General features: G+C 30.4%; 1 protein-coding gene across 10 annotated transcripts in view; it reads right to left on the reverse strand.

Moving 5' to 3' along the window:
* LOC141450661 (uncharacterized) overlaps positions 1-13,377 on the reverse strand; it is a 249,567-nt gene that overhangs the window by 66,533 nt on the left and 169,657 nt on the right. For all 10 annotated transcript variants that reach the window (XM_074121292.1, XM_074121283.1, XM_074121334.1 and 7 more), the window contains 5 exons: positions 9,070-9,197; positions 6,223-6,330; positions 5,139-5,390; positions 3,121-3,355; positions 2,829-3,002 (listed from right to left, as the gene is read on the reverse strand). In XM_074121292.1, coding sequence (XP_073977393.1) covers positions 2,829-3,002; positions 3,121-3,355; positions 5,139-5,390; positions 6,223-6,330; positions 9,070-9,197 — 897 coding nt within the window. The remainder of the gene's footprint in view (positions 1-2,828; positions 3,003-3,120; positions 3,356-5,138; positions 5,391-6,222; positions 6,331-9,069; positions 9,198-13,377) is intronic.

Raw genomic sequence — 13,377 nt, forward strand, 5'->3', positions numbered from 1 at the left:
TCCCACTATTTGCTTAAAAATACGTTTGATTTTTTTGACAATTATTATCTTTTTTGAATTTTTTTTTTTGAAAAAATGAACAACGTCTACGTTGTACACAACGTGCGATGGAGAGGAGCATCCTAGGTGTAAAAAAGAAGGATAGAGTCCGAGCAACGGTAATTAGAAAGAAGACTTGTCTCACAGATGTTGTAATGACAGCTAAAAAAAATGAAATGGAAGTGGGCTGGTCATCTGTGTAGATTTGAAGATGAAAGGTGGACACGAACTTGCGTGGAATGGTGCCCTTTCGACAGGAAAAGAAGAAGAGGAAGACAATTTCTGAGGTGGCGCGATGAGCTGAAAGGAGTAGCGGGCATGGACTTTAGTAGAAAAGCAAAGTCTAGAGAGGAGTGGGCAACTATGGGAGAGGCCTTTGCCCAGAAATGGGCCTAATTCCAAATAAAGTTTTAACTTATGTTTATTTCAATTATTTTATTATTATAATTATTTTATTATTATTTGTGGATTAGTTCTTTTGTATATCAATTTAATTAAGTGTAAACCTTCATTTCTTTTTAGTTATTAATTTTTCTATAAATTTAAATAGAAATTTTTCTATTTTTTTAAATGAAATTTTTATGTAATTGGTTTCATTTATTATTTTGGAATTAATAAAGGCTATTTTTATTTATTTTATTTTATTTATCTTTTTTTAATAGTTTCGAAAATTTGAAAAGAAATTAAAAATTTTATTAAATAAATTTATCTTTAAACTAGGAAAAAAAGGCATATTTTTTTGTGTAAGTTACGTCAATAATTACAGTTTAAAACCACTGTTACACTAGGTCAACATAGATGCATAAATTATTTAAAAAAAAAAAGACCTAAGTGGATTAAAAATAAAAATAAATAAATTAAAATATTGTAAAAACCGTTATACATCTCTGAAGGCCTACCACCCTACAGTCCAGTTCAGCTGATACCGGTTTAAGACCTGTTTTCAGCAACTGTCTGCATAATATGATATAATACATTATTGTGCAAGAATTTCCTGCTAAGCTAAAGATATATAAGGTCGAGGTGAGAAGTAAATCTAAAAATTATTAAAATACGATTTCATCTTATTAGTAATTAATAATAATCTTTATCTTTACTAATAATGACTATAATATTTCTAAGATTTATTGTCATTATCATCGCAATCATCATAACTAACAAAGTCAAGCTTGGAATTTTTACTAAAATAAGATGCCGTGTAACAGACCCCTATCTTGTAAAGACGATCACTAAGTGAAATCACTCAGTAAACACTGTAATATTATCACTTTATAGGCAGTTATTCCAAATCCCCTCAGACGAAAAGAAAAAATAAAGAAATGCACAATCATAGCAAGTAGAATTTTCTCTATTTTGTACTATTATTGTATGCAGTACTGTATGTAACATTGCTTACTCTAATACGAATGATGTGCTAAGTAAAAAAAAGTACCTACAAGTAACTTCCTTAGTAATACAACAGTTCAATTAACTTTTCCTCGATATTCTTTGTAAGACGTAAATTTTTCCGATTCTGCATAGCTTCAAATTCAAATAATTCAAATGAATTACTCTTTTTTTTTTAAATATAAATAGCAAAAACTCTACCCTTTCGTTTCTCAACTTCAACATTTTTCATTACCAGCTCTTTGTTGAAACGTCTTTACTGGTTGATATATTCATTTCAGTATCTACAGTTGGAAAATTCCGTGAAAATTTAATTGTATTCCGTTCCATACTACTTCAAAATCTCGAAACTGCTATCCAAAGGTAAATATTTGCCTAGATTTTTAACTACAAAAATTGCACACAAGCTGCCAAGAGGTAAATGATGATTAAATTAAATGATGAGGTAAATTGAGACGAAAAGTCTCAATAATTCTAACAAAATAAATGACATTTTTAATTATCTTCTAATAACAGTTATTGGGACATTAATACTCTACCTTTGATTGCAATAAATACAAAATTATTTTAGAATCTTTAGCAGTAATGGCTGAACTTCTGTAAATGATTGAATAAGGTATAATTTTAGCGAGAGCCGTATGATTAATTACTCTAATGTTTAAAATTTAGTCTTAAATAAGATACGTTCTATTCTTGAAGATATTCCTCGGATTCTCTCTTTTTAATGTCGGAATTCTTAACATCTGAGTACGATCAGATGCAAATAAATGATTAACGGACTTAATTCCACAATGTACGAGAAATAACGGAAGACTATATTACTTCTTGACGCTTGGGGGAAACTGACTAGTCAATCACTCACAAACTAAGCTCAATATTGAAAATTCTAAGCATTCAATGCAACACAAATAGGATCCGCAGTTTGCTGAAGTGCATTTTGATGTGGGAATTACATACTTTACACTTTGCATGCAATCATTAACTGAACATCAATAGAACCTTTAGGTTGAAGTGAATTTCGACTATTCAGCCATCCAGTCTCTATGAGTGTACAGACAACATTCTTCACTCAGTGGCTAGCTGAGTTATAATATAAATATTTAACTATTAGTTTAATAGGTTTACAATTATCTTTATTCTAGAAACAAGAAATCGGTTCCTACATAATTTTAACTGTTACATTTTGACAATATGCTAATATGATGTAAGCAAATATATTGCACTTAGTAAAAATACTGATTAATTGTGCCAATTCGTAATAATATTAAACAACCTAGCGCAAAAGTTTCAATAAACTTTAGACCCACCAAACGGCCTCTCATAAACTTTTATTGAAAATCTCAAATCAGGGAACGGTGCTGGAATAAATTAGTTTTTAAAATTATACAAATCAAAAAACTTACCTTTGGTATTTGCTTCGAATTATTTCAGAGACCTCCCTTCCACCTGAAGAAGTTTCCTCACTAGAAGTTTCTTCTACCACCTCCTTTTGAAAACCATCTAGGGGAAATAGTCCTCCACGACTTGATGTTACCCTCTGTCGCCTCACGGCACTCCTTCGGCGAATTACCACTTCTCTGCAAAGAGAGAGAGAGAAAGTGTAAAAGTGACATACCGAATAAGAATTCCTTTGAGAAATCAAATTCACAACCAACTTTGAAGGGTGTGGTTAAAATTAATAACATGGTAACGTACCTATTCTCCTTATTCTCTCTTCCCGAATCAGAACCTCCCACTGCGAACACTTCTCCATCGTCAGAATCAGTACTGGAGCTTGAAGCGTCTTCATCATTATCTTCTTCATCACTATCCGTATTATTTTTCAAATCTTGATCAGCTTTGTTAGCTAGTGTAGAGTCTTCAGTGCGTATTTTTAATTTTGGTGGTGTTGCGCCACCTTTTTGTGCTAAATTCTTCATTAATCCTTCGACTATGATGAAAAGTGATAACAAAAAAGAAAAAATATGAATTAATACTGGATATTATTTTAGTGATAATAATTTTTTATTATCGAAAAATGTTTTTAGAAAATAAAATTTAATTGACAAAGTTTACGACTAAAGGGGAGTAAAATGATCACAGATTAGCAGTGTCTAACTTAATTTAGATTGTTCAACAAATTTAATAGTTACTAAAATCATTGAAGCCAATTTCATCTTCAGCCATCTTCATCAAAATGTTTTTCTTTCATGAAAGGAAAATGTTTTAGTTTCTTTTTAAACAAATAATTTGACGAGAATAGGGAATAAAGAATAATTACACCATTTGTTAAAGGTAAAGGCACAAAATAATAATAAGTAGGAACTTGTTATGTCGAATGTGCAGAGTTGTGATTATATTACACTGTTCAAGTGAAGACGGAATATTTTGATACAGTATTGATAAAGAGTTGTTTAAGTGTTGATAAATTTCAAGAGGTGTGTATTTAAGCAATTTGAACATTTTAATTTTTAGAAGAAAAGTTTCTTACAAGACAGAATTTCATGCAGGAAAAAAAAATAAACTCAAAATGAAGTTATATGCAAAAATTTCACTTCACATTTCTTATGTTACATTTACCATTAAATTTTAGCCTGCAACTGTGAGGTTTAGTGCACTCACTAAAACTCTAGATCATCATCTTACACATCACATCCTTTTATATTTACAACCTAAACTCTTAGAGATTGCGGCAATAAGAACATATTTCTCTTTCATTAAGCAATGACTTTGGGAATGAGGATGGAAATCCGCTTTAAAAAAAAATTAGAAATGTTTGCAACACTTTGAGGCATTGATTCGCAACTTATTTACGTTATTAGATTATCTCCTGAACATAAAATTAACGGTACCTAAATTGGACTAAGTAAAATAACCTTATTAAATAGTTGAAGTTTTAAAGGAGTACACGACAAAAGATCCCTTGCTAATTTCACCCTTATAAGATCAAAACGCAAGCTATTTAGCAAGTATTTAAGCCTTCATCAAATTTTTACTTTTTAAGAGTAATAAGGACTAGAACTGGCCATCTTATACATCAAAAACTCTTATTCCAGCGACTTAAACTTCGCACGAGGAAAATGGTTACCAATTTCTTCAGGAATCTTGTCGTTCCTGCGGGTATCCCAACATAAAACTTGATACTGGACCCAATACAATATACGTCACAGCCTACAGAAGTGTTTGATGAGGGAAACTATTTAGGTTTAGCGAAACATTTATACTACGTACAGTTTATACTACAGACGTCTACAATTCTTTAAGCAATCAAGGGTCTGAAAATTGGGTTCGGCATACCCACAGGCCAATTTTAATTCGCCATTTTAAATCGCTTACACTTGCGCATTGTATTTTTCTACTTACATGGTATCAATGCCAAAGGAAGTCAGAAATTTTAATTTGATAAAGAAATAATCTTTATAGCAAACTTACGACAGACATGTTACGGTAAATTTACAACTACTGCGTGTATAAATATTTATTTCAGCTTGTTTGAGTCAATATTTGTCCATAGCTTGCAGAATTATGTATAGCTTACATAACCTCATTGAAATGTGGATTTAATTTTATAAATTGTTTCTATAAAATTTCTTGAATTTTTTTTTTAACGAAAAATGTTGTGCCCTTGCTGCATTCCTTGAGTACAATGTACTTAAATTCGTTACAAAAAAAAATAAATAAAATAATAATAATAATAATAAATGGGAAAAATATAATAATAATAGGAAACAGACCTAATATTCCAGACATAGACTTGCTGACTATTCTCTTTGGCGAAGGAGGCGGAGCATTGGTTGGTGATATCAGTGGTGAGGCCGTAGGAGGTGGATAGTTTCCAGTCATCATTGTTGGTTCTGTAGAATGTCTGACTCTCCTGACGGGTGGCTGTGACCGAACAGGAGGTGGTTGAGCTGAAGTAGATGATCTTCTAGAGAACAGTGCCACTCTTTCTGCTAGACTTAGTTTGGACGGGTCTGCATCATCGCCTGTACCATACACAAGAACCATACCAACCACCAAGTGTTTTAGTGCATGATTGTTTGCTTTACAATTTATATGTGCTGTGCGCTTCATTATCAATATTACAAATTTGACAATTCCTTTTGAAATATAAAGTCACAGTTTACAAGAACATTTTAATGTTATCATAAGGTTTACATCACCGGGGTTAACTTCTTATTATTTTCCATTTTTTTTAAAAAAATTAACTTCAAGTAAAAAATCTATAAATTAAAATTTATAAAATACAAGACGTTGTTTTCAGTATTACATTTTTGTAGTTTTGAGTTTAAAATAGTGGATGAAGGAACTACATAATTAACGAAACTAAAGACTATTTGGAAGCTGATTTCCAGACACTCCAAATTACCGAAAATAAGTTTTCCCGGAAAATTCCTACAACTTAATCATAATAATTTTCTTACGATTTGAATTTTCTTCTTTTTTTCATTTCTTAGGAGTGAATTCTGATTCGATCTCCGACAGTGGATTTTCTTTGTCAATTTAAAACTTGGTAATAAATTCTATTCATTCATAAGATGCTGCAATGTACCGGCAGGAAATTACTCCCCAGAGACAGAACAACATATAGAACTACAGCCCTTAGAAATTTTAAGTTCCTAATTCTTCTCAAAATTTACAATTCGAATTTTAAGAATGAAACGAAAAGAGAAGTGTGCAATTTATAGATATTATTTTTTATATAGAAAATAAACATGCTTTTAAAAATTATGATATAATTCATAACAAGTTAAGTCTAGTTACAAAGTAAGGTAGGTTCTTAACGAGTAAAAAACTTTAAATACTTCATATACTTACATTCAGGATCATTATTTCTCTTTGCCTGTTCTACCTCACCGGATGTAACAGGTTGAGTACAAAATCTTCCGCTAACTCCTCCTTCAAGTTTACCTCGATTACGTAGCCCTGAAATTAAGATATTTTAAAATATTTCAATTTTTCTAATTAAATCTAAAAAAAAATATTCTGCAAATTATGGACTAAGTAAGAAAAGACCTATACATTAATTTCAGCTGTTTAAAAAAAAGTAGAGTGGAAAACTTTTTTTTTAATAAATAGAAAGTACTGAATTAATTAATTCTGAAAGGTTTTCTTTTTGGGATATCGTACCAAAGTAATACGACTACTTTTATTATAAAAGCGGATTAAGTTTTCAGGATGTAGCAGTCCTAGAAATCAGCAACTGGCATTTAATTCTAATCTATAGAATTACTAATTCAAATTATTTAGAAAAAATATATATGTATATAATATAGATAAACAGTATCTGGAGAGAGAGAGAGAGAGAGAGAGAGAGAGAGAGAGAGAGAGAGAGTGAGTGAGAGAGAATGAACTTTTGAACTACAGAAATACTGAAAACATTCAGCAAAAGTTTATGTATGACCAAGACTTACAAAAGCAATGCATTAAATAGCTTTGAATTGATTCGGATGAAAAAAAAAATGCACGAGAGAATGTAACTTTATGTAAAATATTAAAAATACTTGGACAAAGTAATAACAGTTTATTGATATCAAGAACCTTTTGTGAACATGAAGGTTACAAAGCTAAGTAGTACAAAAAACAAAAAATCAGGACGTAGTAGCCATATAAGTTTATTTATTTTTTTGAAGAGCAAAAAATACAATAATATAAATCTTAGTAGAATAAATTTAAGAAAATGTAAGCATTAGAAAGTAGAAATATATATTAGACAGTTAAGACAGTGTTCATGCTAATCGTTACCAAATACTTGTGGTAATGCATTGTTATCCAAAAAAAAAAAAAAAGGTAAAATTAAGCCAACTGCATTATTGATGTAAAAAAAAAAAACTTACATAATACTTCAAGCGAATTAAAATGTAAGTTAACAATGGTAGTAAAAAAAGCAAACGTTCACAATCAAAGAACATACTGTCGTAGCAACACAGTCCCTGGCCCATTCTTATTTTAAACTTAAATAAGTATTTATAGTCATTTAAAATGAACTTAACAAAACTTCTGCAACTAAATTATCTCATTTTTTTATGTTTTCCAGTTAACTAACTACGCTTAAATAGTTGGGGCGAGAACTGAAGGCTCAGTTTTTACTAGTAGATTCTCGGGTTGAGGTATGTTTTGGTGCATGCGTACGAAGTTCAGTTGAAATGAACGTTAGTATGCTTCGTAAAAAGGTTTTACACAAGGGGGAAACGTATGTGAGTTCACATTCTATTTTTACATTTTCGTTATTTCTTTTTCTTCTCTAGTTCTCTCATTCTCCTCTATTTCTATATATATATATATATATATATTTCTCTTTTACTTCTCCCATATCTACGCACTGGCGGCTGGAAACTTTAATAACTAAATTTAAACCTCATATCCAGGTCATGGACGGAGAAAAACATGTGCATTAGGTTCCACCAGAGAAATGTTTACAAACGCATCCAGAAACTAAAATAAACCCCCCTCCCCTAAACGCAACCTATTATTTCATTAGCCAAACATAAAAAAGAAGGCGGGACTCCGAAATGTACAGTATTCTTGGAAGACATTTTTCTAAGAATCATTCTCCCAAGAGTTCGGATAATCACAATACAAATCAGTTTTTTTTTGAACCAATAACATATTTCATAAATATAAAAAAATTAATTTTCTTTTGATATATACTAGGTTTTATACGATGAAACTGGGTAAAAATGTGTAGTTTTCACTAATGTTATCACTATTGAATATTTAAATAGAATCTAACTTGAATCTTTAGCGATAACTCGCACTATATAAAAATTAGAGAAACAAAATTAACAAAGACAAGTTTTAGTAGTTCACACATCTAAAACTATAAAAATGTTCTAATTATAATCTGAATGTTATAGAACATGAAGCTGACTTTAGCTATAAAAAAAAAAAAGTCGAATCTCTAAAATCAACACAATAAAAGATGAATTGTGATAAAACAAAATTGGGTTATATTTTAAAAAATCTTAGCAAGACAAATATAGTCTATAAAGGAACAGGTAAATCGAAACTAAATATTACATCCATTTAAGCCCAAAGCTTTCAAAACTAGTTGCTTTCAAAATCTTGAGCACTTATACAATTATTATTATAATTTTAAATGTACTTTAAAGTTATGATTTTAAAAGATTATGAAGCTTACTGAAAATGTTCTGTGGACATAGTGTGTTTGTAAAAAAAAGGATATATTTTTTAGTTTTTATTAGTGCAGTATAATAAATCACAAATCTATTTGAGTAAATTCTGTCATATACCAAACTGAATGTACTACTAAATCAACATACAAAACTCGTATTTCTTTGATATTTTTAGATTGTATTCGGGACCATCACAGAGCAAGAAAACTGCAGTCTACTCCCACAAACAGAAACACATATACATAAAGTATATTCTATCATAAAAAAAAGTAAACAAAGTCATTTTAGGTTTCCTCAAGGTTTCTTGGAATTTATAGCTACATTCGTAAAAATGTTGTTAGAAGGAAAAGAATAGTAAAGGAAATGATTAAATAAGCTATTTCTACAAGGGTGCTTTCCACACTTCATGTAAATACAATCGAAATTTTGAGAATGTAGTGCTGTTTCAACAGCAACGTCAATGGAGATAAATCAAAGCAGGACTTTTTTTTACCTAAAAACTATTTAATTTTATATATTTCATTTATACCTCTAGTTGCCCTTCTGCATTTAGCAGCCTCAGCGGCCGCTTTTTCTCTCTGCTCCAGCTGGGCAAAGATTGAAGCTGTCTCTGAGACGCTACCACTTCTCTCCAACTTCCCGTTCGTTTCTTCCATCCTTTAGAAGAAAAGACAATATAAGTATCCTTAATTATTATACATAAAATACAAAAAATAAATCAACAATGGTTTAAATAACCAAAACTAGTGATGGTAAACTAGTTAATGTGAAACATACTAAATGGACGCATTTATATTATATTACTACAAATGAACAACATTTCATTCTAAAGGTTATGTAGTCTTTTTTTTAAAAAATCCTTAAGTAGCTTTAAGAACTAAAAACATTCAGTGAGTAAAAATTCGGGAACAAACGTTTTGACAAAAAAATAAATGAAAGTAAAGACCATTATTTTAAATAAAGACAACTTATGATATCAGGCCTGTACAACAGCAACTTTATAATTTTACGAATTCTAAAAATATTCCACTCAAAATAAAGGAAACATCACAAATGTTTAAAAAAAATCGACTAAAATTAGAAACATCACAAAAAAACACATCACCACCTATCAACTTGGGGATTGGTACAAATCAACGTACGCCAAGTGTTTCCCATCCTCTTCTGTAATTTGCAAAATAAGTGATAAACAAAAAAAAAAAGAAATAGCTATCCAGTTTTTAGGATTTCCAACGTGAAAGTAATAAAATAAACAGAAACCAACTCAAAAACATTTCACTAAGCACATTCACGTTAAAAATACAAATTAGAGAGACACAGCACGACAGGTGGAACCTGGCTGCTCATTACAAACCATAAACATATCTTATCAGTTAAAACCAAACATCAAGTGCTGATATAAATTCCAAAATAACATCAGTATGTATACTTTTTATTAATCAATTAAGACAGTGAAAGAAGTTTTACGGGTTTTGAGATGTGTAATTTTAAAAGAATATTTCTGAATGAACATCTTGACTTAATATCGAGTACCGGGGTTGTTGATAAACAAATTGTAAATTCTCTGTATTTTAAGAATGCGTCATTGGCCATTACTTAACCTTTATTTGTTTTCCTATTTTTCAAAAACATTATAACAAGTCAAGGAAGCAATTTTAGAAGATGTTCTTTTATGAATTCAAACTAGAGCAAAGTACTGCTGAGTCGACTCAAAAAATTAAAGATGTTTGGGGCACCAATAATGTTGGTGACAGCATTGAGCTAAGTTGGTCCCAAAAAGTTAGCTTTTGAAGAGTCTGATCTCACAGATTACTCACGTATCAATTTAACACGTTTTACGTTACTCGTAGATCATGCTTTTAAGACCGTCTTGGAATTAACCCAAACGGTTCTAGGGATAAGCGGAGTAACTGGTCGTTAGCCACCCTGCTATTAAGGATGGTTCAAAGCGCTTGATGAGAAGGTTCGAGGTGAAAAAACTAGAAAAGGTGGGTGAGTTGAACTATCGGCAAAATTTTACATCTTTACAAGGTTTTTCTACACTTCAAAAGCTCAATTTTTGATGGCAATAACGGTGCTGATTCTAATGGAGCTTATTCCAAATAAACTGAACGTATTTTATTATGTTGCACAATTTCTTAAAATTGTAACTTCTGGAACCTGTTAAACTTTCCTTCCAACCTAGAATAATAATGTTTCCCAAAAATTAATTTTCTATTATATTAAAATAAAGGAAACTTTTTTTTTATTAAACAACAAAAACAAAAATTACTTGAAAAATGTTTAGGAAAAAGTCATCCATAAATGGGGTTACCTCCTCTCTCACTGGAGGAACTGCATCAAGACCCCCAATATGCACATCTGCATGGAATTCCGAATCGAATGACACCCATGAAAATAGGTCCACGCGTTTATGCGCTATATTGTTTACAAAAAAGGTTTACAACAACAATGTGTGAAAAAATTGTTTTTTGTTCATTTTCGAAATTCAAAAATCTAGATGCAAAAAATCACTCTTGTAAACGAGGATATACCCTACATTTTAAAGAAAATTTGGGAATTTCATCTTTTATAGAAAAAGAGAGAAAAAAAAAAGTCAAAGTAGGTTCAACGTTACGCTCTTTCGGGCCGTTTTTGACGATCAACCCTTTTACAACTGCCCTACAGGACAGTTTTAATGAAAGTTTCACTTTTGTAAATCAATTTATTGGCTTATGGAATTTCTCTTTATTTTCCCTGAACTTTACTTTTGTACCAACTAATAAAGATTTCTCTTAATAACGTCACACTCACGACAAGACCGTATTAATCCAATCTTTCAGAAACACAGAAGAATACTAGTAAATAATTTACAGTAAGATACTGTCTTTATAAAATCAAATTTAAAGCTGAATAAAAACTATAAATTTAAAAATCAATAGAAAACGATTTTGCACAACATGAAAGTTACAGTAGTACCTTGTAGAAAATAAAGTAATAAATAAATTGTTGATAACTTCGGGTTTGTAGTTCGCGCAGACTCCTATGTGTTAAGAGCTAGGACTGCGGCCGACTGAGGATTCGCAACAACCCCTCCCAGAAAAAAAAAACAACAAAAAAACAGACTAGAAATAGAAATAGACAACTAGGCAATAGATATACCCCTTCTACCCTTTGAAAACGGAAGAGACGTGGTTAATGCTGGGCATTACTCTTTTGGCAAATATCCCATCCAACAAAATCCTGCTAATATCAACATTTGGGAAATTCAACTGACCAGTTCTGATTGTTTATAGGATTCTAATTAATTCTTTCAAGAAGTTAAAACTTGATTGTTCAAATGTTCTCCTTTTAATTACCCTCTATTCAAAATTTTCAAATATTAGTAACTGAAATAAGTCAAAACATAGGCTATAACATCACAAGTTGAATAAATGTTTTTTACTAAAAAATGATATATAATCTAACATCATTGACTATAAAACAGTTAATCGTTCTTCAGCTTTCTTGTATATGTCTAGATTTAACTATGAACTGATGCACTATATTATAAAATTTTTCAAATTTTATAAAAAATAAAAAGCAAAGATTATTGAAAGAATATTCCCCAAGCAGAACTGACTTTGACAGTGAGTTGTAACCATGTTTCTTTTAGAGTCATCAAAAGAACTGTGTAAAAATTGCCAATTTGTATTCGGATTCTGTTCTCCCCATAACTATATGTACTGCTTATCAAATAACTATAAAACGAGTTTACCAACTTTTACTCAGCATAAATATAAGTAAGATTAGTCTGTTTTCTTTCTTTTTCTTTTTTTTTTTTTCTTTTCAGAAAAGAGTATTTATAATCTCTTGGAAAACATTGCGAAACAAAATGGAAACGTACTCCAGATAATTAATGACCTTCAATTTTTGGCAGCATGACAAAGTTTGCAATGTATTTTGTGGGAACAATTTAAACATTTTTCCCTCCGTGCTTCTATTTTATTCATATTTTCTTGTTTCTCAAATTTGAAAATATTGAAGGTCTGAAAAAGTTACGATTAAATACAAATCACTAAACATAACAATAAAATGAATTAGTACAAAGATTAAATTAATGATAATAAATAAGAACAAATTTCTAAATGTAGATTCGGACTCTACTTGGAGAAATTCCAACTAGGAAGTGGTTAAATTCTATATATTCATTTACAATAAATCAGACGACATTCTAAATTATCAGTGGCAGGATAGAACCAATGATTTAAGTATGCATTCTTATTTATTAAATAATAATTCATAATGTACAATGAATTACATTATAAAATCTATCATGTTCGTAGTTTGGAAATGAAAATAATATTTCAGAAATGGGAATTAACTAGAAGAAAACATAACAAAAAGGAATGTTGCATTGTTCAATTGTGTGGCAACGACGCAAAAAATACTTTTAATTTGTAATTCAGTCCTACAAAAGCAATTTTGAGCTAAAGAAATAAAAGTTGGAGGTTTGCACGATTCCCTCTAAGTGAAAAAGGAGACAAACGTTTCAAGTAATTGCTAGCTACTCAGGATAGATGAACATACATATATGCGTTATCATTATTAGAAGATCTGATAAAAAAAAACCAGTCAAGTGACACAACTCGCAGTGCAAGGAAATTTCAACAGAAGATGACAATTTTGGAAAAAGCATGGCAACTTCCAATACGTAGTAATAATCTTGAAAGTAAAAAAAAACTGTTCAGTAAAAAGACAAAGAATAAGTTAAAGTAGGATTTTTATGTGATATGGTGCAGTTTTCCATTTGCGAAAGTGGACTAAAATTTTTATTCATCTACACAAACACTACGACATAAAATAATTAGATGACTAC

The sequence above is a fragment of the Rhodnius prolixus genome, unplaced genomic scaffold, assembly GCF_049639745.1.
Source record: "Rhodnius prolixus isolate KJV_2025 unplaced genomic scaffold, Rpr scaffold_1, whole genome shotgun sequence".
NCBI classification, from domain to species: Eukaryota; Metazoa; Arthropoda; class Insecta; order Hemiptera; family Reduviidae; genus Rhodnius; species Rhodnius prolixus.